General features: G+C 46.9%; 1 protein-coding gene across 1 annotated transcript in view; it reads right to left on the reverse strand.

The window, feature by feature from the left end:
* KIF5C (kinesin family member 5C) overlaps positions 1 to 26,543 on the reverse strand; it is an 80,963-nt gene that overhangs the window by 45,710 nt on the left and 8,710 nt on the right. The window contains 3 exon segments of the mRNA XM_044303440.1: positions 1,157 to 1,261; positions 2,222 to 2,295; positions 15,089 to 15,179. Of these exon segments, the coding sequence (XP_044159375.1) occupies positions 1,157 to 1,261; positions 2,222 to 2,295; positions 15,089 to 15,179 (270 nt within the window).

Below are 26,543 nucleotides of genomic sequence, written 5' to 3' on the forward strand. Positions count from 1 at the left end.
CAGTACTGATCAGGCCTATCAAGAAGGGCCAAATCAATTTGGCTACCAGTCAGGAATCCTCTATGTTGGCATTTGTCAGAACTAAAAGTTTATATAATAAACACCTTTAAATCTAATGAATTGTTAGATGGGTTACCCAATGATAAGGTAGTTACACAGCCTCTGCTCCTGGAATTCCCAGTGATCACCTGTAGTCTGCAGAAGCATACGACAGTAAGTGTTCAGTTACCCTGCAGCACCCCCACAGGTGAAATGAAGCATTACAAGGTTCCTAGTTTATTTCCTTTGTTCTTGTGGTTGTATTTGAGGCCTGCATTTTATTTTTTCTTAAATTCCCAAAAAATAGGAATATATCCCCTAAGTGGGAAAATGTAGAATATTTTAATTGGTTGTGAAAAAAAGCCCTTAAAACGCATTGGGGGAGATTTATCAGGACTGATGCTTCCTGTACCAGTCCTGATCCACTGTGAGCAGAAGCGAGATGCACCTAATGCCTCTCCGTATATTAGGTTAATCTCTGGGCCTCCATACATCAGAAAGTCAAACCTACGCCAGCTAGGGCTCATGCACATGAAGGTATTTTCTTTCCGTGTCCGTTCCGTTTTTTTTGCGGACCGTATGCGGAACCATTAACTTCAATGGGTCCGCAAAAAAAAGGAAGTTACTCCGTGTGCATTCCATTTCCGTATGTCTGTATTTCCGTTCCACAAAAAAAATAGAACATGTCCTATTATTGTCGGCATTACGGACAAGGATAGGACTGTTCTATGAAGGGCCAGCTGTTCCGTTCCGCAAAATATGGAATGCACACGGATGTCATCCGTATTTTTGTGGATCCGTTTATGCGGACGGCAAAATACATACGGTCGTGTGCAAGAGCCCTTAGACTGAGCTATCATTTACCACAGTTTCTGGGGTAAGTTATAGCAAATCCGCGGAGGCCACGCCCTTCCCGCTAAGCCTTGCTCCTTTTATCGCTGCTTTAGGAAAGTGACAAGAATTATAAAAAGTCACTAATTACGGAGTGCACCATAATTTGCAACTTTTCTACACCACAAAATTTGTGTAGTTTAATAAATCTCCCCAATCTCTTAACCTAGTGAAAGTTGTATGTGTGTGGACACTGCAACCCTATAGCAAGTGACATTACATTTACCTTTATATGAAATTCTAGGTTTTCGTCCATTGAATAGATGTGATCAAATATGTCCCGTGCAATCCTTGGGATGATCCCCATAAGCTGAGAATCGTGTAGCTTCCCCTGGGGAGAGAATAAATGGGACATGACCAAAACCAGCCAATACAGAAGAAACCTACATGCCTGGTCCTTAGGTCTAGTTGGGAACATGCCACGGCTGTGCCCCTCCTTCTCCTTCTTCATTGACCGAGCCAGGCAAGATGACCATGCAAGAACCTGGCCCTGTGTCACGGATGGTGTAACAGAAAACAAGAAGTTACAAATAAGGATCCGACTGGCTTGATCCAAAACTAAGGAACAAAAGGGTGACCCCTATTAAAGCCCTGAAGCTCTCCCTGTCTTCTCAGCCCATGCAAAGATCTCAGTGATAGAAGGTTGCATGTCCACGTACCTAGACTGAATGACACCTGCAAACCCTATAATAGTGAGGGGACACGACCACCAGCTCCCTGCACTTAATACGGAGGGAGTCAGGGTCACCCAGAACCAAGCCAACAGGAAAACAACAAATACAGAAATAGACTTATCTGAAAACCCAGCTGTAGCAACTTCTAGCAGAGAACACAATACAGGATGTAATATAAACCGCAAGGTGAGGCAGTATGGGGAGGAGATATATAGGGAGGCAAACACTGCTAATAGATGACAGCTGGGCGAGGGAGGAGAGATGTGAAAATGAAAGCAAAACAAAAGAAGATCATGCAGGAGGTACTGAAGAACGTCTATCAGAACTTCTCAAAGATCTGGTGGTGACACCCTGTCAATCAAGAAGAGGGAGGGGCTGGCAGAGGGAGGAGGAGGAGCAAAAGGACACAGAGTGGCTTGGGCCCGCCCTCGGTGCACTTAACAGCTCATTTGCATATGAATTAAAAGTCCTTTTTCTCCATAGAGTGGAAGGTATCATTATAGTCATCTGAGCTAGCTGTACAAGGCATTGTGCCTGGTGTATATCAGGCAATTTCCTGGTGACAGATTCCCTTTAAGAGGTTGTGACTTATTCTCCTTCAATTAGAGGACTCTCACCTCCATCGTGTGTGTTTTTCCAGACGATGTCTGACCGTAGGCAAAAATGGTTCCATTATAACCATCCAAAACATCTGAAAGCAATAAAGGCATTAGTTAAAAATAAATAAAAAAACAACAACTTTATAATAAATCCATATAATTAACCTACTTACAACCCCCATTTTCGTAGTGAATTGTAAAGCTTATGTGAACCTCACGTGAGGCCTGAGGAACGGCCGTTGCCTGTGCTGTACCCGCCGCATCCACAATGTTTTTATGGACAATGTTGGCAATGAAGCTGCTTAAAGATTGGTGAATGCGGCTTATTCTGTTCTGTTTGGAGATTGCATCTGCTTTATCAGCTCAGCACCACCGTGGGTCACCATTCTGAGGGGTGTTGATCCTACAAGAGACCAGTTTTTTGTGTTGCTCTATGGTATTGCTGACAATGCCTTCTTGTGTTGGATACATCTGTAGTACCCCAGACCTGGGGGTACTACCATTGTATACAGTTATGCATTGTATTTTATATTGTATTGTTATGTCTTTTTTATTATATGGCAGAATCTACCAGTAAGGTTATAAATGGAAAGGGTTAACTAGGAACAGGGCTATTCACCTGTTCCTCCCTTCTTGGTAGGAGTGGGATGGTCCTGCTTCCTGCCAGAAGGGGTGGAATTGCTGCTACAGAAGGGAGAGGAAGCACCTGTCTAGGCTCCTGCTGCAAATTCTCTAGAGAAGTCAACCTTATCCTAAGCCTCAAGTGAATCCTTGAGAAGATAGACAGCGACGAGCAGTATTTTTGAACAGCTACATCCAGCCTTTGAAGACACTGCTGTAAAGTGAGGGACTACAGCTAAGACACCCATCACCCAGAATATTACTAGGCCAGTGGCTCTCTGCTCATCTACTTGTGTCGCCCTGCCTTCTATCAGTTTGGACCTGCCTACTGCATGGAGCCAAGTTTTATTTTTTTCTGGGCCACTTTAAGTTCTCAGTCCTCCCCTGCCAACACCAAAAAGTACAGGTGACGACCTACAGTGGTTGTCACAGCTCCGCCTGTCATTAGGATCAATGAAACGCTGTAGAACAGGCATTCTCAAGCTGCGGCTCTCCAGCTGTTGTAAAACTACAACTCCCACAATGCCCTGCTGTAGGCTGATAGCTGTAGGGGCATGCTGGGAGTTGTAGTTTTGCAACAGCTGGAGGGCCGCAGGTTGAGCGTGCCTGCTGTAGAATAACAATAGACACCAAACCAGTGAGATTATTACTTAATTGCTTCAATGCTGATGTGTTTCCTATGGGTTAATGTTCTATCCTGCAGCCATACTCACCCATATGAGACAGAGGCTGAAACAGGAATCAGTTGTTCGACATTTCTACCTGCATTGTCTCATATCAGGGAAATATGGCTCCGGAATACAAAATTCATCCATCGACGAAGAAACTTTTCACAGATTGATGCATTTCTCTGTTATGTTAAAATTCCTTCAAATACTTTGTTAGGATCCTTTGCAGTAGGCCCCAGATCTCCGAGCCTGCGTGGGTCTGTCTCACACAGACATCCCTGTTGTCTCAAAAAGACATCCCTTATCCTAATGTGTGTCCACTGCTTAGGACCCCTCTTTATAAGCCAGAACAGACATCCGTCCTTGTATTACCATCCATCTGAATGGTCACCATGTAATACTACATTTCCCCTGCAGTGGCCGCTGTAGGGAAAAGGCCTGGCTGGCTGTGGTCACCTGTGGTTGCCAGAATGTCACCCTAGGAGCCTCATTCTGATGGTGTTCTCTCTGATGACACAACCCCTTTAAGAGTGGCTTCACACAGCGCTTTTTTTTTAAACACCACAGTTTTTGTTTCAGTCCTCCATCCATTTTTATTTGTCAAAACCAGAAGTGGATTCAAAAGCAAGAATGAACTTACATATCTCCTTCCTGCTGGATCCACTAGATCTAAAAACTGCATCACTGCTTTCAATGAGTTAAAGGGAACCTGTCACCGGGACTTTGTGTATAGAGCTGAGGACATGGGTTGCTAGATGGCCGCTAGCACATCCGCAATACCCAGTCCCCATAGCTCTGTGTGCTTTTATTGTGTAAAAATAACTATTTGATACATATGCAAATTAACCTGAGATGAGTCCTGTCTCTGACTCATCTCAGGTTAATTTGCATATTTATCAAATCGTTTTTTTTACACAATAAAAGCACACAGAGCTATGGGGACTGGGTATTGCGGATGTGCTAGCGGCCATCTAGCAACCCATGTCCTCAGCTCTATACACAAAATCCCGGTGACAGGTTCCCTTTATAAAAAAAAAAAAAAAGCGTTTTGTGAAACCATCCTAAAAGGGGATGTCTAGTTTTACAGCTTATTCACTGTATAATGTAAAGTTATAAAATTTTCTAAAATAATTTGTGGCAGTCATCAATTCCTGGCAAATGTCAACATCTGGGAAGATTTAGTTAAAGGGTTAACTATTCTACATTTTTCAAACCAGTACCTGGATCTGAATACTTCTGTAATTGGATGTAACAAAATATTTGTATACCGCCGCCGGTGTGTTTTTTCCTTACTTCTCTGTCCACCTCAGTGACATCGTTGTGGTGGTCACACGTGCTTAGTTCCATCATTCAGCTGCCACCAGCTAGGACCTGTGACAGTTTTCCAGACATTTTTCTATTGCTCCGATTAATAATTGTTTAAAAAACATCTAAAATGTTAAGATTATCACGTGACTCAAACTGGAGTTTTTAACCTAGGGATAATTAAGACAGAATTTTTAATTGGATCCTTCTTGACGTGCTGGATCTTATTCACACAAGTTGTGACAGTTACAGGGAGAGAGCTGCAGCAAAAAGGACACTCCCCTGAGAAGAGACATGCCCCCTCAGCTGCAGCAGAAAGGACACACCCCTGAGAAGAGACATGCCCCCTCAGCTGCAGCAGAAAGGACACACCCCTGAGAAGAGACATGCCCCCTCAGCTGCAGCAAAAAGGACACTCCCCTGAGAAGAGACATGCCCCCTCAGCTGCAGCAAAAAGGACACTCCCCTGAGAAGAGACATGCCCCCTCAGCTGCAGCAGAAAGGACACTCCCCTGAGAAGAGACATGCCCCCTCAGCTGCAGCAGAAAGGACACACCCCTGAGAAGAGACATGCCCCCTCAGCTGCAGCAAAAAGGACACTCCCCTGAGAAGAGACATGCACCCTCAGCTGCAGCAGAAAGGACACACCCCTGAGAAGAGACATGCCCCCTCAGCTGCAGCAGAAAGGACACTTCCCTGAGAAGAGACATGCCCCCTCAGCTGCAGCAGAAAGGACACCCCCCCCCTGATAAGAGACACGCCCCCTCAGCTGCAGCAGAAAGGACACACCCCTGAGAAGATACATGCCCCCTCAGCTGCAGCAGAAAGGACACCCCCCCGATAAGAGACACGCCCCCTCAGCTGCAGCAGAAAGGACACTTCCCTGAGAAGAGATCCGCCCCCTCAGCTGCAGCATAAAGGACATGCCCCTGAGCTGCCAGCTTGAAATTAATCTAGCAGAGCAATTCGAGCAATGAATAGAGAGATCTCCGGATCCGTGTGAGGTACAGGGACGGTTCTAGCTTTGTTAGAAAGAGATTGTCGTGTACTATATGGTGTTTGATTTTATTTTTTCCCCCTCAATTATTAGATTACCCCTTTTAAGTTCAGAATGATGAAAGTCAGTCCTGGTCAGGCAATCACGTGGACGTTTGACCTGTGTGATCATCACACGACCAAGACTGAATTTTATGCTCTGGCAAAAGACAATGGTTCCTATTCAGTGACAGCAATCAAAAATCTTGCAATCTGTAACAAATTGATATAAAAGCATATAATGATATAATTATACAATGAAAAAGCATCCTTGGATGAGACGTGTATATACCCCTTTAATAATAAGCGGGTACGGGAAGTAATGATGGCTGTAGACAATGTAAGCATGCTGGGAGTTGTAGTTTTGCAACAGCTGGAGGGCCTCAGGTTGGCCATCCCTGCCCTAGGGTATTATTTGGGGGTAGTGAGGGCCGAGTTACCACTTACACCGACCACGTGGCTTGGACCGTGCAGCACAATTCCCACCTCATTTCCCATTGTCACCCCCTCCACCCTCCTTCCCGACTGGTGCAGAAATCTATACCCTCTATGTACGTTTTCAGCCGCCAGTCACCATCTTTGGTATCGACGTCTCCTGAAAATCTCAAGGAACAAAGAGCTGCGTTTCTGGCTTATTGATTTACAGCCAAGTGCAACAATCACTGGAAAATCTTCTATCAGATCCACGAGCCAAGAAACGCCCCCACCCCCACCCGCAGCATTTAACGCGGAGGTTCTGCATCCACAGAAGTCGCTCCCTCGAGTGGAAGCATGGGTGATGTTCAATAATGGCCGCATCAGACTAAATAAAATGCGCATAAATTTCCTCCACCCCTACAAAATACCATTTTACACAAAATACGGTTTAGGGGCCTATTATCTTCTCCAAAGTGGTGTAAAAAAAAAAATGACTACGAGATGATGGAAAGGGATAACCCCCAGCAGCTCTGTCAGCAGTGAGAGGAAGAGCGGCTGTACACATAAATAATTCACATTTAGCGAGCAAGCACTGGAGAAACGCATTATACTGCAGATTTAGGAGACAACGGAGGAGAAGTAAAAGCTGGGACAACACAAAGATCCCCTCCCCCCATATACAGACATGTCCTTATCAATGTCATACGGCCGCCACCGCCGAGCTATCCTTCGAGGATACAAACAGCAGAAATTGTTCCCATTACGGTGTAATGAATCAAATAGTCGCCAAATAATCCTCCTGATGATCTCTGCTTACTAAGCAGTCGTCTCCCGCCTATGGTAGAACTACAACTCCAAGCATTCCTTGAGAGTCTAGTGCTTACAGGACATACTGGGAGTAGGTTTACAGGAGGTTTCAGCAGGCGCCTGTGTTGCAGATTCCAGCAAAATTCCGGTATCCGCGTTGACAGACCACATTATAGTCAATGGGATCCGTCGAGTGCTGACACGGGCCGCCATATGGCGGAACTTCGCTGCAGATGTGAACCTAACCTTATAGTACTGGAGCAGTTGGGGAGTTGTTCGTTGGGGATCATTACTCTCGGCATTTGTGGGGATTATTTAATATTTTAATTAGAATTAGAATTGTAGTTCCACAACAGCTGGAGGGCCACAGGCTGGGGACTACTACTCTCACCATGTACATATAGTGGTTATGTGACATTCTTGGTCAGATTACCGCATGTACACCATCACTTAAAAGTGATACCTGTATGATTGCTAGGGGTCACCCCACCAATTAGTCTTTCTCACCGTGCCCCTCGCCCCTGATTATACAGCATAAGGCTACATGCACACGACCTTGCTGTTTTTTGCGAAAACACGGATGCCGCCCATGTGCGTTCCGCAATTTGCAGAATGGAACGGGCCGCCCATAAAAGAAATGCCTATTCTTGTCCATAAAACAGACAAGAATAGGAGCAACGGATGTGGGGGCCACAGAACGGAGCAACGGATGCGGACAGCACACGGCCCCATTGAAGTGAATGGGTCTGCATCCAAGCCGCAAAAAATGCAGCTCAGATGCGGACCTAAACAACGGTCGTGTGCATGAGGCTCAGTGATAAAACCCTCCTAATTACTACAGTTCGCTCAAGACAAAACATAGCAGCCAATGAGGGACAGGCAATTGCTTGCCGATGCAATGCGTTTTTCACTGAAGCCCCATTCACTTCTATGGGGCCAGGGCTGCGTGAAAAACGCAGAATATAGAACATGCTGTGTTTTTCACGCAACGCAGAACTGATGCGTGAAAATAAATAAATGCTCATGTACCCAGACCCAGTGCGGGTGCTATGCGTTCAGTTCAGCGCTCTCAGGATTACTGTGCATTATAGCGATTTATTTATATGAAAAATAAAAGGATTGAAAAAATACAAGCGAAGCTTCAAAAGAGCGAGTATTATTTATACTCCACAAATACCCTTTTAAACAAGACTAATACGACTGAGCAGATTATGTGGACGTGGGGCCTCATGCACACGACCGTTGTTCTGGACCCATTTACTCCGTGTGCTGTCCGCATCTGTTGCTCCGTTACGTAGTCCCGCAAAAAATAAATATAACATGTCCTTTTCTCGTCCGTTTTGCGGACAAGAATAGGCATTTCTACAATGGGCCGCCTGTACCGTTCCGCTAATTGAGGAAGACACACGGGCGGCTTCCGTGTTTTGCGGATCGCAAAAAAACAGTGCGGTCGTGTGCATGAGGCCTAACTGTGGAGCTTGAGTGAGGTTCTCAATCGGGTTGTGATATACTACAGGTGGAGCAACAGTCCATGATTATCCATTTGATCATGAAGCGTCCGCCGTGGCCATCTTGATTAAAGATCCAGCGCAAAATCTCGTGCGGTGCGTGACGACATGATCACGCAGGATAGAGTGGTGACGTCTTATTTCCCCGCGCACGAGACTTCACGCAGGATCTTCAAACAAGATGGCCGCGGCGGACACTTTGGACGCAAATGGATGAGGCGAGTATGAATTTTTTTTTATTACCGCCATTTTAGGGAAAATTGATTCATTACCACGAAGCATGAGGAAATTCTGCTTTGCAGCGAATCAAATTTTTGTGAAGTTCGATTCGCTCAACACTACTTTACAGGGAGACAGCAATTTTACTACAGTATAGACTGAAAACCACTGCAGTCTATTCTAGAAGCGATCTAACCATAACATGTTCAAGTCCCCTATGGGGACTAAAAATAAGAAAAAAAATAATAATGAAAATCACAGCCTTTCAGCATTTAACATCTAAAAAAATAAATTAATAGAAATGATCCCTTATATAGCTCTGTAGATGTAAATATAATAATGTTATAGGAGTGCAAATAATTTTTTATTCCAAAATATTTTATTTTCCTAAAATCATTAAAACAAAAACTATATAAAATCGGTATTCCTGTAACTGCCCTGACCCGAAAAATAAAGGTAACGTTCACTTTTGAAACCCATAAAACAATGGCGGAATTGTGTTGTTTTCCCACTTCTACCCTATCAATTATTTTTTTCCAGCTTCCCAATACATTGTATGAAATATTAAATGGAGCGATCAGAATGTACAACTTGTCCTGCAAAAAAAAAAAGCCCTCATCCAGAAAAGTAAAACAGTTAAGGCTCTTGGAAGGCAGGTAGGAAAAAAATAAATAAAATAAAAAATTAAAATTTGCCTGGTCTTTACTTAAGGGGTTAAAAACTGTATCAAAATAACCAGAAACGGAGCCTTACAGGGCGTCTCTACATAAAAGACTGTTGCCTAGCAACCCTGAAAGCACTTCGCTAATATAAGACTCCGGCCATAAACACTGACGTAGAGATGCGGTTTACTGCTGGGAAATTATCCTGCACAAGGCTTCCCCCGACTACTGCCGCGCTATAGTATCCATATCAATAGTAACTGCGACGAGAAGCTCGGGGGTTGCTAGGCAACCACCTTTAAGCAGAGAAGCCCTTTAATTACAGCGAATCTCTCTTTTTCTCTAACTTGTTAGAAGTTCAGCTTTGTAAAATGCGGTTCAGGATGCATTTCCATTGTGTTTTCAGCGTACGTTTGGCGTATGCGCCATGTCAGGTCTCGGCCTATACATCAAACGTACCCATAGGCCCCCATTCAACCGAACAGAGGCCAAAGTAATGTCCCTTTGGTGTCTAATGGACCGGTATATGCAGGGGGGTGGGGCAAACTTGGCAATTGCCCAGGGCCCCCATTGTCTAGGGGGCCCCCTGCTTCAGTGCTGCTGTTCAGCTGAACGTCCGAGGAAGCAGACCGGCGGACAGCTGAACAGCTGCACTTTACAATGCAGAGTACGGTCTCCTCCCTCACATATAAGAGAAATCATTACCACAGTGCTGACAGGACCTGCGATAATGTCAGATGCAGGAGGCGGAGCTCAGCAGAGAAGAGGAGATGAAGGACCTGCGATGACCTCATCATCATGTTATGTAACATCAAAGTACATTACAAGAGGAGGTATGAGGAGAGGACTACAACTCCCAGCATGTCCAGCTTGTTATGTAATATCAGAGTACATTACAAGAGTATATTATGTAATATCAGAGTACATTACAAGAGGAGGTAAAAGAGGAGAGGACTACAACTCTCAGCATGTCCAGGCCTTTATTATATAATATCAGGGTACATTACAACACCCTGGATATGCTGGGAGTTGTATACCTCCTTCTGTAATGTACTCTGATATTACATAATAACTGCTTGGACATGCTGGGAGTTGTAGTCCCATCCTCTTATACGTCACCCTGTAATTTGCTCTGATATTAAAGGGGTATTCCCATCTTAGACAATGGGGGCATATCGCTAGGACATGCCCCCATTGACTGATAGGTGCGGGTCCCACCGCTGGGACCCGCACCTATATCGAGAACGGAGCGGGGAGCGCTGTGGCTGGAGGACCCCAGATTTCCTGGAGTCCGTTCACCACCAAGCGCTAAGGACAGCGCACTGCGCATGCGCGGCCCATGCTCCCATTCATTTCTATTGGGGAGATGGCAATAGCTGAGCCAGCGCTCGGCTAATTTTGGCAGCCCCATAGAAATGAAAGGAGGGTGGCTGTGCATGCGCAGTGCGCTCTCCTTCACTTTCAGGGCCCTGTTCTCGATATAGGTGTGGGTTCCAGCAGTGGGACCCGCACCTATCAGACAATGGGGGCATATCCTAGCGATATGCCCCCATTGTCTGAGATGAGAAAACCCCTTTAAAATATAGACATGCTTTCCTGTTATACCTCCTGCAGTAATGTGGATGGATAGGGGAGAGCAGTTATCCGCCTAGGGTGCCACTTCGCTCCCCATAAAGGGGGAGCACTCATCGAGGTCCAACTTCACAAGCCTCCTACTCAAGCCTGTGAGGTGTTAGAACAGAGCAAGAAGCTGAAATGACATCACTGCAACCTCCTGCTCTGGGTCTCGCATGATGATGTCAGGAGTGGTGATGTCATTGGGACCGCATGCATCAGGACGCAGCAAGACAAGCCACAGATAAAACTGGTCTGCATCGCAGACAGCGGCGGGGGGGCGGGAGTGAGGGAGGCACCAGGGATGGGGGGGGGGGGGGGGAGGAGATCATTATATATACTTGGCACTACTGGGGAGGAATGGAGGAGCATTATATACATATTGGCACTACGGTGGAACATTATATATAAATATTGGCACTATGGGGGGGAAGCATTATATATTGGAACTAGTGGGGGGTTCTACAGGGGGACATTAGAGCCACTGGGAGCATTATGGTTATATTATTACTACTAAAGTACTGTAGGGGCATTATTATTATTTGACGCAATATGGAGGGCATTGCTACTAATGGGGGCTATCTTGGCGTGTGTTATCACTATTGGGGGCACCATTACTAATGAGGGGTGTATAGTATAGTGTTTGTGGACATGGGGGGGGGGGGACAGGCACAGTATTGGGGGTAGCTTCAAGAGGTTCTCCGAGTTTTTTCATATTAATGACCTATCCTTAGAATAGGTCATCAATAATAGATCGGCGGGGGTCTGACACCCAGCACCCCCGACAATCAGCTCTTTGAGGAGACAGCATGCGCTGTGGGCACGTGTCGTCTCCCTCCTCTCTTCCTACTCTGCTGCTGTATGTCTATGGGACAGCAGCAGTGAACAGCACGCGCCGTCTCCTCAAACAGCTGATCGGCGGGGGTGTCAGACATCGGACTGTGATTTTAGCACAATATTACAATATGTGGGGCCCCCCTTTCGATTTTGCCCATATTTTGTCTAAAATCGGCCCTGGATATATGTCAGTGCTACAGAATGCCACTGGCAGCCCTGATTGGATAGCGTCAGACTGTGCAGGGACACGCTCCCAACTAGTAACGCCCATCTGGACATTTGTTGCAACCTGTGCTATAGTCAGTGGCGTAACTACCGGGGAAGCAGGGGAAGCAGCTGCTTCGGGGCCCGGGCTGCCAAGGGGGCCCGGCGCCCCAAGCAGCGTGTGTGACAGTTTATTTTGAAGTTAGATAAATATCGTGTTCAGGGCCCCTTCACAGCCGCTAGAGTGATCTAATTTTACTGTCTGCTAAAAGTCTCCTGGTCTGGGATTCGAACCCACAACCTCCAATCTATAAGTGAATCAGTGGCAAAGCATTTACCCTCACAGCCATAAAGGCTGCATTACAACTGACTGTAAAAAAAAAAAAAAATACATCTATACACATGACAGCTGCCCAAACACACCTAGCACTGCTATATCTGTATATGACAGCTGTCCCTGCACATTCAGCTCTGCTACATGTCTATATATGAACAGCTGCCATGTGTAAAGATGTACACTTAGCCAGCTATAACAGTAGAAGTCTCATATTTTTTCACTCAGCCTCAAGGCAGCTCTTATGGTCTAGTGGATAGCTGCTCTGCCTCTGAAGCAGAAGGTCCTGGGTTCGAATCCCAGCAGACTCTTTTCTCAAATACAAGCACTGACTCCATATAAGGGCATACAGGGCGGGACAGAATACAAGGCGGGACACAGGAAGAGGCTGCATCGCATCGCTGACATGGAGGTAAGTAGAAGTGTTTATTATTTTTTTTTAATACCCGACTGTTACTGCCATGGGGGAGCGGAAGGCACCTGATACTGGCACATGGGGGGAGGGGGGTTGGCACCTGATACTGGCACCTGGGGGGGGGGGGGGTTGGCACCTGATACTGGCACATGGGAGTGGGGTTGGCACCTGATACTGGCATGGGGGGGGGAGGGAGAGAGGCACCTGATACTGGCATTGGGGGGGGGGGGGGAGGGAGAGAGGCACTTGATACTGGCACTTTTTTTGTGGTGGTGGTGGGGGGGGGGGGAGATGGCACTATGATACTGGGACATAGGGGGGGGGGGGGGGAGGCACCTGATACTGGCACCTGGAGGGGAGAGGGGGGGTTGGCACTTGATACTGGCACATGGGGGGGGGGCACCTGATACTGGCACATAGGGAGGGGGGAGGGAGAGAGGCACTTGATATTGGCACTTTTTAGTGGGGGGGGGGGGAGATGGCACTATGATACTGGGACATGGGGAGGAGAGGGGCACTTGATACTGGCACATGGGGGGTGGGAAGGAGAGAGGCACTTGATACTGGCACATGGGGGGAGATGGCACTATGATACTGGGACATGTGGGGGGGGAGAGGCACTTGATACTGGCACATGATAGGGGCACTTACTGGCACATTATTGGGGGGCATTATGGGGGACACTAGGCCGGCAGCCTATCAGAGGCCGGACACTGAGCGGCATCTACTGGGGCACTATATATGGGGCATTTTATACTGGTACATTTTGGGGGGGCACTAGCAGGAAGGGGGGAGAGGAGCACTATGGGGGAAGTTACTGGGGGCACTATATAGGGGTATTTTATACTGGCACATTTTTTGGGGCACTATGGGGACATTAGCTCAACTGGGGGCATTACAAGGGGGTATTTTTTGCACTGTCACATTATAAGGAGAATTATTACTACTGGGGGGGGGGGGGGCATTATGGTGGGTTTTATTACTGCCCCATGGTATGACCCCCTAGTAGCGGCACCGGCCTCTCCCTGCTCTGCTATCCCTCTGCCCCTTCTCCAAATCCTTATTATAAAATCTTTCTCATTAGGATAAAACACAACATCAGCTCCGCCGAGCCCCCGGCCAAAGTGTGGAAGTGGTGTCCGAGATCCCCAAGGACCAAGCCAAGTAATTGTAAGTGTTCATGTGGAGTATGTTTATGTTATACACATATAGCCTACACTGTGCCACACAATATACAGTATACCGCTACACTGTGCCCCACAATATACAGTATACCTCTATACTGTGCCTCACAATGTACAGTATACCGCTACACTGTGCCCCACAATATACAGTATACCGCTACACTGTGCCACACAATATACAGTATACCTCTACACTGTGCCTCACAATATACCGCTACACTGTGCCACACAATATACAGTATACCGCTACACTGTGCCTCACAATATACCTCAACACTGTGCCACACAATATACAGTATACCGCTACACTGTGCCTCACAATATACCTCTACACTGTGCCACACAATATACAGTATACCGCTACACTGTGCCACACAATATACAGTATACCTATATACTGTGCCACACAATATACAGTATACCGCTACACTGTGCCACACAATATACAGTATACCTCTATACTGTGCCACACAATATACAGTATACCGCTACACTGTGCCACACAATATACAGTATACCGCTACACTGTGCCACACAATATATAGTATACCTCTACACTGTGCCACACAATATACAGTATACCGCTACACTGTGCCAAAGGAGTGGGGTTTACACAGGAGGAGGGAGGTGCGAAGCGCGCTGAGGGGGGCCCTTACAAATATTTGCTGTGGGGCCCAGTCACTTCTAGTTACGCCCCTGGCTATAGTCTGACATTGGCAGCCCTGATTGGATAGCTTCAGACTGTGCAGGGACACGCTCCCAACTAGTAACGCCCATCTGGACATTTGTTGCAACCTGTGCTATAGTCTGACATTGGCAGCCCTGATTGGACAGGGACACGCCCAATAACGCCCATCTGGAGCTTTGTTGCAACCTGTTAGTAACTCATTCATAGCTTCTAGGAGGAATAATAAAGGAATGGCACGACATACAGTCATAAGAATAGATGCTCTAGAATCGTTATTACATGGGGGATGCAAGTTGTGACTAAACCAGACATGTCAGGAGAGGTCCTCTTTAAAGCACAAGCTTAGCGTTTGATGGCAGGGGCTTACCTTTGACAATCTGTTTCGCGCAGGCGTTATATACTTGCTCCTGGGTTGAGTTAGGAGGTAAAACTTTATCGTAGACATACGGCTTTGATTGCTGAAATGAAAAAAAAATTAAATGATAACACATTAAGCATAAATGAAACAAAAAGGAGTCGGCCAGCTCCAGTACATTCCTATTGTGCAGCATTAATCTTTCCAGCCCCGGCTCAAACACAGTCACAAAAGCATGAGGGAAAAACAGCTGAGGCCAGCAAAGTCCTCGCTCCAAGAAATGGAGACCAGCATCGAAACCGGCACCATGGGGGAGATTTATCAAACTGTTGTAAAGGAAAACAAATTGCAACCAATCAGATTCCGCCTTTCATTTTCCAAAGGAACTCTTAAAAATGAAAGGTGGAATCTGATTGGTTGCTATGGGCAACTAACCCAGATTTCCTTTACAACAGTTTTGATAAATCTCCCCCTTTATTTTTTAGTGGGGACTCTTCACTTAGACCCTCCTCCCATCTGCGGCTCTGAAGGGGGCCCGATCATAGTACCTAATTTACTTCACAATACCCATAAAGTGCATTTTAAAAAGGGTGCAGACAAAACCCTCTTAGGCCTCCTGTGCGCCCCGTGTGTAACATCCCGGAGTATGTTACCAAACTCTTTCTCCCCGCTACATCATGTTAGGTGTATGTATATTGTCATCTGGTGTAGCCTAACCTTGCATTTTCCATTATATGTATTTTCTAGGCCTGTTTTATATATATATTATGCTGTAATTTCCATGTGCACCAGCAGGTGGCAGCAGTATGTAGCAGGACCTTAGCCAGTTTAGTATATCTAGACTGGAATAGTTAATTCCAGTCTAGCTCCCCCTCTTTGAGGAGGTGTGGAATGTTCCCACATCCTGCCTCATGGGGAGGAAAGGAAGTTCTAGTTAGTGTACCAGCCACCCCTGTTTGGGGTAGGCTGTGTTGGTAGGAGCTCCCAGAAACAGGGATCCCAAGACAGGATCGTGCCTCGGTTGAGGCCAAAGATCACTCTTCCCAGTTCGAGCCCTTCAGCCTCGACTGTGGACAAGCAAGCAGCACCTCCAGAACTACAGCTCTCCAGGAAGAACCATTCCCTGCGAGCAGTCCTGTGAGTATTTATCCAGAGTCCAGGAGAAGCTAAATTCCTCCTCAGCTAGTCAGGCCCATACCAAGCAGAAGATAGACAGAGTAGAAGACAGATACCTGCCAGATTCTCCAGGCATATGATCATAAGCAGAAGAGATATTGATCCCTGCCACATATTGCCAATACCTGCTGGGACCCAATAGGACTTTTTTTTCTCCGAGAAAAAGTGGGGGAACTCACCCCCCCCCCTCCCCTGGCCATGCCCCTACCCACCCCTAGGACCGCCCCCTAAAACCGCCCCTTTAGAGAACAGGGATGCAAGTAATATTGGGGGGGGGGGGCTATAAAAGTAAATGTATGGAATTAAATAAAAAGCAATGCAGTAAAATGTGCAAAAAAATTTGAATACTTTCCAAAAGGCCATGTGTGGATTAGGGCACTGACAGGCAAGGCAGGCAGTGGCACAAGGGGGGCCTGCCACCCCAAGTAGTGTGCCAGTGCCACTGCCTGCCTTGCCTAGTGCCACCATGCCATTGCCAGTGATGGTCGTGACAGCCAGGCTGCCAGTGCCCGCAGCCGCCGCCGCCCTAGTCCACACATGGGCAGCGCAGCCTGGCCTGGCCCCTTCCTTCCCTGTTCCTGTTCCCCTAATTGGCCAATTCAATCTTTATTTTTTAATTTAAAAATGAAATAAATGAAAAATTACCTTTTTTTTTCCTTTTGTACCCTTTTCCTGCCTGGTGCCGCTCTGCCCCCTGACTCCTGCTCGTACCTCCAGCAGCCGCCCTGCCTGCTGGGCGGGCCTGTCAGTGGAGCCAGAGGCGGGGGGTCCCGGATCTGGGGCCGCAGACAGCTCTCTCACTCGCTCCGCCGCTGTCAGTGGTGGACGGGAGCTGGGCGGGCCTGAGCCAGTGGAGAGCCGGAGGTGCCGGAGGCTGCAAGTAAGCAGCGGGCCGGCTCGGCACAGTAACTAAAGGGGGGCGGGGCGAGTCGGCAGAAAATAGGTGGCGGAACGCCGTTCCGGGGCGTTCCGCCAGAAAAAAAGCCCTGGACCCTAGACTACTGCTGTTACTCGTATGGATTTATGCTGCCATCCAGTAAAGACAAGTTGAATTATATTTCAAGTCTGGATCTCATTTACTGCTACCAAGGTTCCTCAATTACTCCTACTAACAACACTCATTTTATTGCAAGTGATCCAGGATCCAGGAGTCCAGCCGTACCCAGGTAGGTGACACCGTTGACATTACACAGAGACACTATCCCCACCTGGTACGTGAGTTATTCCTTCTTAAAGGGCCCTGCAACAGTACCTGCGCAAGCTGCAATTGGCGTCACAAACAACTCATAGACTTAGATACATCTATCTTGACCCACTGCATATTTGGCCACCGTACCAGTGTCCTGCTCATTGCACGTGGACGTTCTGCGGCCCGCAAATTACACGAACACCGACCGTGGGGCAGCCGCAGCGGATCGCGAACCCATTCAATTTAAAGGGTCAGCGATCCGCCTGTTCCGCAAAAAGATAGGACATATTCTATCTTTTTGCGGGAACGGAAGTACGGGACGAAACCCCACAGAAGCATCTCCGTAGTGCTTCCGTGGGTTTCCGTTCTGTGCTTCTGTTCCGCACCATTCCGTATCTTCCGTATCTTCGCAATACGGCAAAGGGCACCACACGTTCATGTGCAGGAGGCCTTATAGATGTTTTCTAATTAGATTCTGAGGGGGTAACAATGTGACTCCCCTTGGGGTGTATTCACATGTACCAGTCATATTGCGTTTTTTTTGTTGCACATAACACAGTGGGGGAGATTTATTAAAACTGGTGCAAAGAAAAATTGGCTTAGTTGCCCATAGCAACCAATCAGATTCCACCTTTCAATTCCTAAAGCAGCTAAAAGCAGTAAAAATTTGCTTAGTTGCCCATAGCAGCCAATCAGATTCTACCTTTCATTTTTCACAGCTCCTTTGGAAAATTAACGGTGGAATCTGATTGGCTGCTAGGGGCAACTAAGCAACTAAGCCAGTTGATATATCTCCCCCAATGTGTGAACAGACCCTAAAGGCTGACACTCTAGTGGTCGTCCGATTGCTCATTCAGACGGCAACTATTCCTTACAAAACCCCCATACACATGCACACTCAGCTAAGCAGAGCATGGATGTGTTCTCAAGGGGGAAGAGGAGCTATCTGCTGCCAGACTCCTGTGGGGACATATTCCTTGAGAACTAAGGATCAGGCATAGAAATTAAACATGCCCAATCCTTCTTTCCTGTGACATCTGCAATTGTGGGAGAGTCAGGGCACCATAATATACATCCAGGGGCGTAACTAGAAGTGACTGGGCCCCACAGCAAATATTTGTAAGGGCCCCCCTCAGCGCGCTTCGCACCTCCCTCCTCCTGTGTAAACCCCACTCCTTTGGCACAGTGTAGCGGTATACTGTATATTGTGTGGCACAGTGTAGAGGTATACTATATATTGTGTGGCACAGTGTAGCGGTATACTGTATATTGTGTGGCACAGTGTAGCGGTATACTGTATATTGTGTGGCACAGTATAGAGGTATACTGTATATTGTGTGGCACAGTGTAGCGGTATACTGTATATTGTGTGGCACAGTATATAGGTATACTGTATATTGTGTGGCACAGTGTAGCGGTATACTGTATATTGTGTGGCACAGTGTAGAGGTATATTGTGAGGCACAGTGTAGCGGTATACTGTATATTGTGTGGCACAGTGTTGAGGTATATTGTGAGGCACAGTGTAGCGGTATACTGTATATTGTGTGGCACAGTGTAGCGGTATATTGTGAGGCACAGTGTAGAGGTATACTGTATATTGTGTGGCACAGTGTAGCGGTATACTGTATATTGTGGGGCACAGTGTAGCGGTATACTGTACATTGTGAGGCACAGTATAGAGGTATACTGTATATTGTGGGGCACAGTGTAGCGGTATACTGTATATTGTGTGGCACAGTGTAGGCTATATGTGTATAACATAAACATACTCCACATGAACACTTACAATTACTTGGCTTGGTCCTTGGGGATCTCGGACACCACTTCCACACTTTGGCCGGGGGCTCGGCGGAGCTGATGTTGTGTTTTATCCTAATGAGAAAGATTTTATAATAAGGATTTGGAGAAGGGGCAGAGGGATAGCAGAGCAGGGAGAGGCCGGTGCCGCTACTAGGGGGTCATACCATGGGGCAGTAATAAAACCCACCATAATGCCCCCCCCCCCCCCAGTAGTAATAATTCTCCTTATAATGTGACAGTGCAAAAAATACCCCCTTGTAATGCCCCCAGTTGAGCTAATGTCCCCATAGTGCCCCAAAAAATGTGCCAGTATAAAATACCCCTATATAGTGCCCCCAGTAACTTCCCCCATAGTGCTCCTCTCCCCCCTTCCTGCTAGTGCCCCCCCAAAATGTACCAGTATAAAATGCCCCATATATAGTGCCCCAGTAGATGCCGCTCAGTGTCCGGCCTCTGATAGGCTGCCGGCCTAGTGTCCCCCATAATGCCCCCCAATAATGTGCCAGTAAGTGCCCCTATCATGTGCCAGTATCAAGTGCCTCTCCCCCCCCACATGTCCCAGTATCATAGTGCCATCTCCCCCCATGTGCCAGTATCAAGTGCCTCTCTCCTTCCCACCCCCCATGTGCCAGTATCAAGTGCCTCTCTCCTCCCCATGTCCCAGTATCATAGTGCCATCTCCCCCCCCCCCCCACTAAAAAGTGCCAATATCAAGTGCCTCTCTCCCTCCCCCCTCCCTATGTGCCAGTATCAGGTGCCCCCCCCCCCATGTGCCAGTATCAAGTGCCAACCCCCCCTCTCCCCTCCAGGTGCCAGTATCAGGTGCCTCCCCCCCCCCCCCCCCTATGTCCCAGTATCATAGTGCCATCTCCCCCCCCCCCCCACCACCACCACAAAAAAAGTGCCAGTATCAAGTGCCTCTCTCCCTCCCCCCCCCCCCCCAATGCCAGTATCAGGTGCCTCTCTCCCTCCCCCCCCCATGCCAGTATCAGGTGCCAACCCCACTCCCATGTGCCAGTATCAGGTGCCAACCCCCCCCCCCCCCAGGTGCCAGTATCAGGTGCCAACCCCCCTCCCCCCATGTGCCAGTATCAGGTGCCTTCCGCTCCCCCATGGCAGTAACAGTCGGGTATTAAAAAAAAATAATAAACACTTCTACTTACCTCCATGTCAGCGATGCGATGCAGCCTCTTCCTGTGTCCCGCCTTGTATTCTGTCCCGCCCTGTATGCCCTTATATGGAGTCAGTGCTTGTATTTGAGAAAAGAGTCTGCTGGGATTCGAACCCAGGACCTTCTGCTTCAGAGGCAGAGCAGCTATCCACTAGACCATAAGAGCTGCCTTGAGGCTGAGTGAAAAAATATGAGACTTCTACTGTTATAGCTGGCTAAGTGTACATCTATACACATGGCAGCTGTTCATATATAGACATGTAGCAGAGCTGAATGTGCAGGGACAGCTGTCATATACAGATATAGCAGTGCTAGGTGTGTTTGGGCAGCTGTCATGTGTATAGATGTATTTTTTTTTTTTTTACAGTCAGTTGTAATGCAGCCTTTATGGCTGTGAGGGTAAATGCTTTGCCACTGATTCACTTATAGATTGGAGGTTGTGGGTTCGAATCCCAGACCAGGAGACTTTTAGCAGACAGTAAAATTAGATCACTCTAGCGGCTGTGAAGGGGCCCTGAACACGATATTTATCTAACTTCAAAATAAACTGTCACACACGCTGCTTGGGGCGCCGGGCCCCCTTGGCAGCCCGGGCCCCGAAGCAGCCGCTTCCCCTGCTTCCCCGGTAGTTACGCCACTGTATACATCAGTTATATTAGTTATATGTCAGCCAGTCCCACATGCGTCCACCAAAGACATGGATTTTATTCTCCTCATCCCCTATGATGCAGTTTGCTTTGGTTTTCACACAGGGCGGCCATTTTGTGTTTTTTTGCCTCAATTCTTCCAACAATTTGCACGTAAATCAGCAGAATCTGGCTCCATATATATATAAACCCGAAAAGTCTCAGTCTCTGTTCACACCATGTCTGGGCTGCACTCCTGACAGGTATATATATATATGTGTGCTATGACATTTCCCTAGGTCTCTATATGGCCATTGCACGTTATAAGACTGTCCATCTGGCCTACATTCGACGGCTTCTTTTTTCTATAGTCCTGAATTGTGACCTTGTTGTTTTTTTTAACCCCTGAATATCATAGCAAAAAAAAAAAACACTTTTTTTTCTGCACTGTGTGAATACACCCTAAAAGTATATTTTAGATACTTTCCTATGACCTAAAATCCAGAATATCTGACCATTCGCTACCCATCGGACTCAGTTGTTTAATGCAGGTTTAAAGGAATTGTCCTTTACGAATTATAGACTTTGCAGAAATTACAGAAATTGCATCCTTTACAAATCCCAGGACACAGGAAATCAGCTTCCTCACATCTGCTCCCCTCGGAGTCATAGCCGGCACCTGTGTTCTGTCAATGGAGGAAGGAGATGAGCCGTCACTATTGTTTTCAGCACCTCACTTAGGGCTCATGCACACAACAATATTTTTGGTCCGTGTCTGATCCGCATTTTCAATGGACTGCACACAGACCCAATCATTTCCATGGATCCGCAAAAATAAAAAAAACAAACAGAACACAGATGTCATCCATGTGCTTCTCAAATCTGTGCAGCCGGGCCGCAAATTACAGAACCTGTCCTGTTCTTATCCATTTTGCAGACAAGAATAGGCTTTTTTGTGCAAAAAGCACACAGACAGCATCCATATTTGGCAGATAAAAACGGATATGGTCGTGTGCAGGAGACCGTACCAAGGACCTCTCTCCTGACATGTTTGTTTTAGCCACTACTTGCATCCCCTTTAGGCTACATGCACACGACCGTATTTTGTTTCAGTGTCCGATCGTTTTTTTTTGCGGATAGGATGCAGACCCATTCATTTCAATGGGTCCGCAAAAAACACGGACAGCACACCGTGTGCTGTCCGCATCAGTATGTCCGTTCCGTTGCTCCGCTAAAAAAATAGTGCATGTCCAATTTTTTTCTAGTTTGCGGACAAGGATAGGCATTATTACAATGGATCTGCAAAAAAAACGGATCCGCAAAAAAAACGGATGCCATTCGTAACATCATCCGTTTTTTTTGCGGATCCGCAATTTGCGGACCGCAAAACACATACGGTCGTGTGCATGTAGCCTTAAAATAAGAATTATGAAGCATCTATTCTTATTACTGAATTTTTGAATGAATGACTAGCAGTCTGCAATGAAGGTCCAGCTGGGTGTTACCAGCTGGGGGTGTGCCCTTGCACAGTCTGACACTGGCAGAACTGATTGGGTAGTGTCAGACTGTAACACCCAGCTGTATCTTCATTGCAAACTGCTAATCATTAATAAATAACTTCTAGCAGGAATAATAAAGGAATGGCACAACGCAGAGTCATAAGAATACATAATGCAGAATTGTTACATGGGGAATGCAAGTAGTTACTAAAACAGACATGTCAGGAGAGGGGACAGAAGTCTTCTTTCCACTGACAATACAGCAGCACGGTCACATGAAGTCACTGTGGACCAAACGTCACCATGCCAGCACGTCGCCGCCAAGTGATGTCACTATAGACGTGACCGCCACAGTCACGTGACATCCCCACGCCAGCACAAACTGTCCACAACCATCACAAGACAGAACTCTGGGCTAAATATTGGCATGCCAATGCCAGCATGAACTGACCACCAGGGGCGAGTGCCCTCAGTATGAACTGCGTGGGACAGTTGTAGCAGGACGGAGCTCAGAGTTATTAGGGAACAATGCTCACAGACTCCAGACTGTCACACAACGGGAAATCTAGTGAAAAAGGAGGGCTGGGATATAAGCATTAGGCCTCTTGCACACAAACGTGTGCTGGCCGTGCCCGTGCTGTGGACCGCAAATTGCGATCCGCAATGCACGGGCACCGACCGTGGGCCAGCCGCATGCGGATCGTGGACCAAGATCAAGTTCTATCTCTTTGCAGTGCGGAGGCACGGAATAGAACCCCAGGAAGCACTCCGTAGTGCTTCCGTAGGGTTTCATTCCGTGCTTCCGTTCCGCATCTCCGGATTTGCGGACCCATTCAAGTGAATAGGTCCGCATCCATGATGCGGAATGCACACGGCCGGTGCCCTGTGTATTGCGGACCCGCCGTATGCGGGCCACAATACGGCCACGGGGGGCACACGGTCGTGTACAAGAGGCCTTACTATTGCCCAGCACAGTCCCCAGTAATGTCATCTACTAGCACACCCTAAGTAAATACTGAACAGGTTACGGCCACATAAGATTGAATTTCCGCCATAAATTTTGCCGTGATTCCATGGCGAGAATTTGCTGTGAATATAATGCAAAATCCACATGTATTACATGTGCATTGCAAAGGATGGAATCTGCACTGCAAATCCACAGCATAAACTAACATGATGTGGAATCCACACCGCGGGTCAATTTCCTTCGCAATTTGCTGCTTGCGGATGAGTTTTTGTAAAATCGCAGCCACTTTGCTGGTACTGTAATATGCTGCGGATTTTCCACCGGTAATTGCAGCAGAAAATTCACAGTGTACCTGTCCAATATCTGCACCAAATCGTGCATATTTTCCTGTGGATTTTGGTCCATCAGCCTAGTTTCCGACTTGCGTTTGTAATTCCGCATGGGGAAATGCATGGGGAAAAACCAGAACCATTTTTTTTTTCCCGGTATTGAGATCCTCTGCTGCATCTCAATACCGGAAAACAACAATGCAAGTAGCTTAAAGTCTGCAATATACAGTACAGACCAAAAGTTTGGACGCACCTTCTCATTCAAAGAGTTTTCTTTATTTTCATGACTATGACAATTGTAGATTCACACTGAAGGCATCAAAACTATGAATTAACACATGTGGAATTATATACATAACAAACAACAGTGAAACAACTGAAAATATGTCATATTCTAGGTTCTTCAAAGTAGCCGCCTTTTGCTTTGATTACTGCTTTGCACACTCTTGGCATTCTCTTGATGAGCTTCAAGAGGTAGTCACCGGAAATGGTTTTCACTTCACAGGTGTGCCCTGTCAGGTTTAATAAGTGGGATTTCTTGCCTTATAAATGGGGTTGGGACCATCAGTTGCGTTGTGGAGAAGTCAGGTGGATACACAGCTGATAGTCCTACTGAATAGACTGTAAGAATTTGTATTATGGCAAGAAAAAAGCAGCTAAGTAAAGAAAAACGAGTGGCCATCATTACTTTAAGAAATGAAGGTCAGTCAGTCCGAAAAATTGGGAAAAATGTGAAAGTGTCCCCAAGTGCAGTCACAAAAACCATCAAGCGCTACAAAGAAACTGTCTCACATGCGGACCGCCCCAGGAAAGGAAGACCAAGAGTCACCTCTGCTGCGGAGGATAAGTTCATCCGAGTCACCAGCCTCAGAAATCGCAGGTTAACAGCAGCTCAGATTAGAGACCAGGTCAATGCCACCCAGAGTTCTAGCAGCAGACACATCTCTAGAACAACTGTTAGGAGGAGACTGTGTGAATCAGGCCTTCATGGTAGAATATCTGCTAGGAAACCACTGCTAAGGACAGGCAACGAGCAGAAGAGACTTGTTTGGGCTAAAGAACACAAGGAATGGACATTAGACCAGTGGAAATCTGTGCTTTGGTCTGATGAGTCCAAATTTGAGATCTTTGGTTCCAACCACCGTGTCTTTGTGCGACGCAGAAAAGGTGAACGGATGGACTCTACATGCCTGGTTCCCACCGTGAAGCATGGAGGAGGAGGTGTGATGGTGTGGGGGTGCTTTGCTGGTGACACTGTTGGGGATTTATTCAGAATTGAAGGCATACTGAACCAGCATGGCTACCACAGCATCTTGCAGCGGCATGCTATTCCATCCAGTGTGCGTTTAGTTGGACCATCATTAATTTTTCAACAGGACAATGACCCCAAACACACCTCCAGGCTGTGTAAGGGCTATTTGACCATGAAGGAGAGTGATGGGGTGCTGCGCCAAATGACCTGGCCTCCACAGTCACCGGACCTGAACCCAATCGAGATGGTTTGGGGTGAGCTGGACCGCAGAGTGAAGGCAAAAGGGCGAACAAGTGCTGAGCATCTCTGGGAACTCCTTCAAGACTGTTGGAAGACCATTTCAGGTGACTACCTCTTGGAGCTCCTCAAGAGAATGCCAAGAGTGTGCAAAGCAGTAATCAAAGCAAAAGGTGGCTACTTTGAAGAACCTAGAATATGACATATTTTCAGTTGTTTCATACTTTTTTAAGTATATCATTCCACGTGTGTTAATTCATAGTTTTGATGCCTTCAGTGTGAATCTACAATTTTCATAGTCATGAAAATAAAGAAAACTCTTTGAATGAGAAGGTGTGTCCAAACTTTTGGTCTGTACTGTATGTTCAGGTCCAGACTTGGGGTCTGGGGATGGAGGGGGCTTTCCCATCTCTAGAACAGTAGCAGAAGTGCCCTTGCTGCACTGCTAAGTATAGGTCTTCTCGAGGAAGACCTTAGCAGTTCAATGGAGGCCGCCAGATGTAACTTTGCTTAGGGCCTCTGAAATGCCAAATCTGCCACTGTGTATGCATCCATACAGCATCTAGAATTCTGACCCATTCATTTCAATAGGCTTATACACTCGAGCCTTGTTTTTCTCTGACCATCTGTCCGTGCAGGAAAAATTGCGGCATTTTCTATATTGTCTGTTTTTCACGCAGCCCTGGCTCCATAGAAATGAATGGGACTTGGGTTAAAAAAAACAGAAGGCATCCGGATACAATGCATTATTCACTGATGGTTGCTAGAGATGTTGGAGTGTTATACCTCAGTTTTTCTTTAAACGCACGTGAAAAGTGCATACAAATCGGATACAATCCGGACAGAAAGAATGAAAACCAGGAACGCATAAAAAAAATAATATAGAACTTAAGTGCAAAACTATCCGTTTTTTCCTGAACAGATCCTGATACAAACTGTATCGCTCATGTGAAAGAGGCCTAAGGGTGAGTCCACATACAGAGGCCATAGTGCAGCAGCCAGGTGCCTGACAACCACAGCAAGTTGATGCTTTTTCAAACTGTTAGGCCCCTTTCACACGGGGGAGTATTCCGCGCTGATGCGATCCGTGAGTTGAACGCATTGCACCCGCACTGAATCCTGACCCATTCATTTCTATGGGGCTGTGCACACGAGCGGTGATTTTCACGCATCACTTGTGCGTTGCGTGAAAATTGCAGCATGTTCTATATTCTGCGT

This window comes from Bufo gargarizans, chromosome 8, assembly GCF_014858855.1.
Source record: "Bufo gargarizans isolate SCDJY-AF-19 chromosome 8, ASM1485885v1, whole genome shotgun sequence".
Taxonomy (NCBI): Eukaryota; Metazoa; Chordata; class Amphibia; order Anura; family Bufonidae; genus Bufo; species Bufo gargarizans.